Raw genomic sequence first — 774 nt, forward strand, 5'->3', positions numbered from 1 at the left:
GGGCACCTCTTCCTAATCTAGTGAGACGCGCCTCTATCGGAGGCATGTAAGAATGGTGGTGACTTGACAACCAAATGCGATAGAATTGACGACTGGGTTTTTGACTTGACAACCAGATGCGATAGAATTAGTAACGGGGTCTTGACTAGACAACCAGATGCGATAGAACTAACGACGCGGTCTTGACTAGACAACCAGATGCGATAGAATTAGTAATGGCACTTCGCCAGAAAGTTAGAGAAGAAGCAACTTGGACGCCCGCACGCCCGCATGACATCATAGGTGTCCTGCTACCGGGGAATAAAGGACACCTGCTCAGCCAATCAGAAGACGTTGCGTCTGCTCACTGGGTGATAAATTAATAATAGTAACTCACTTCTCTCTCCTCTTGCCCCCGCAGCTGACCCATGCCCCTACAGTGATAAGGCCGGCAACTGCGCCGCGCTGGTCAAGCAGTATGGGTGTGGCAACAAGAGCGTGGTGACCTGGTGCCCCGCCTCCTGCCAGTGCAAAGGCAAGATCATCTAGACGTCACATCCCAAGGCATCCCAAGAACATGGTTAAGTGGTAAACCTGACTAATTTAAACCTGACTAATTTAAACCTGACTAATTTAAACCTGGCTAATTTAAACCTGGCTAATTTAAACCTGGCTAATTTAAACCTGGCTGATTTAAAGTGGTAAACCTAATAAAAGACAAGACTGGGAGGCCAGGCCATTCATTCTGAACTACAATGTTAACGCTCCGTGAGGCTCCATGAGAGCCGCCATTGC

The 774-nt window shown here is 48.2% G+C and overlaps 1 protein-coding gene across 1 annotated transcript in view; it reads left to right on the forward strand.

Moving 5' to 3' along the window:
• LOC134468307 (cysteine-rich venom protein-like) overlaps positions 1 to 528 on the forward strand; it is a 6,445-nt gene extending 5,917 nt beyond the window's left edge. The window contains exon 7 of the mRNA XM_063222248.1: positions 401 to 528. Within this exon, the coding sequence (XP_063078318.1) occupies positions 401 to 528 (128 nt within the window). The remainder of the gene's footprint in view (positions 1 to 400) is intronic.
• The last annotated feature ends 246 nt before the right edge of the window (positions 529 to 774 follow it).

The sequence above is a fragment of the Engraulis encrasicolus genome, chromosome 18 (genome assembly GCF_034702125.1).
Source record: "Engraulis encrasicolus isolate BLACKSEA-1 chromosome 18, IST_EnEncr_1.0, whole genome shotgun sequence".
Lineage (NCBI taxonomy): Eukaryota > Metazoa > Chordata > Actinopteri > Clupeiformes > Engraulidae > Engraulis > Engraulis encrasicolus.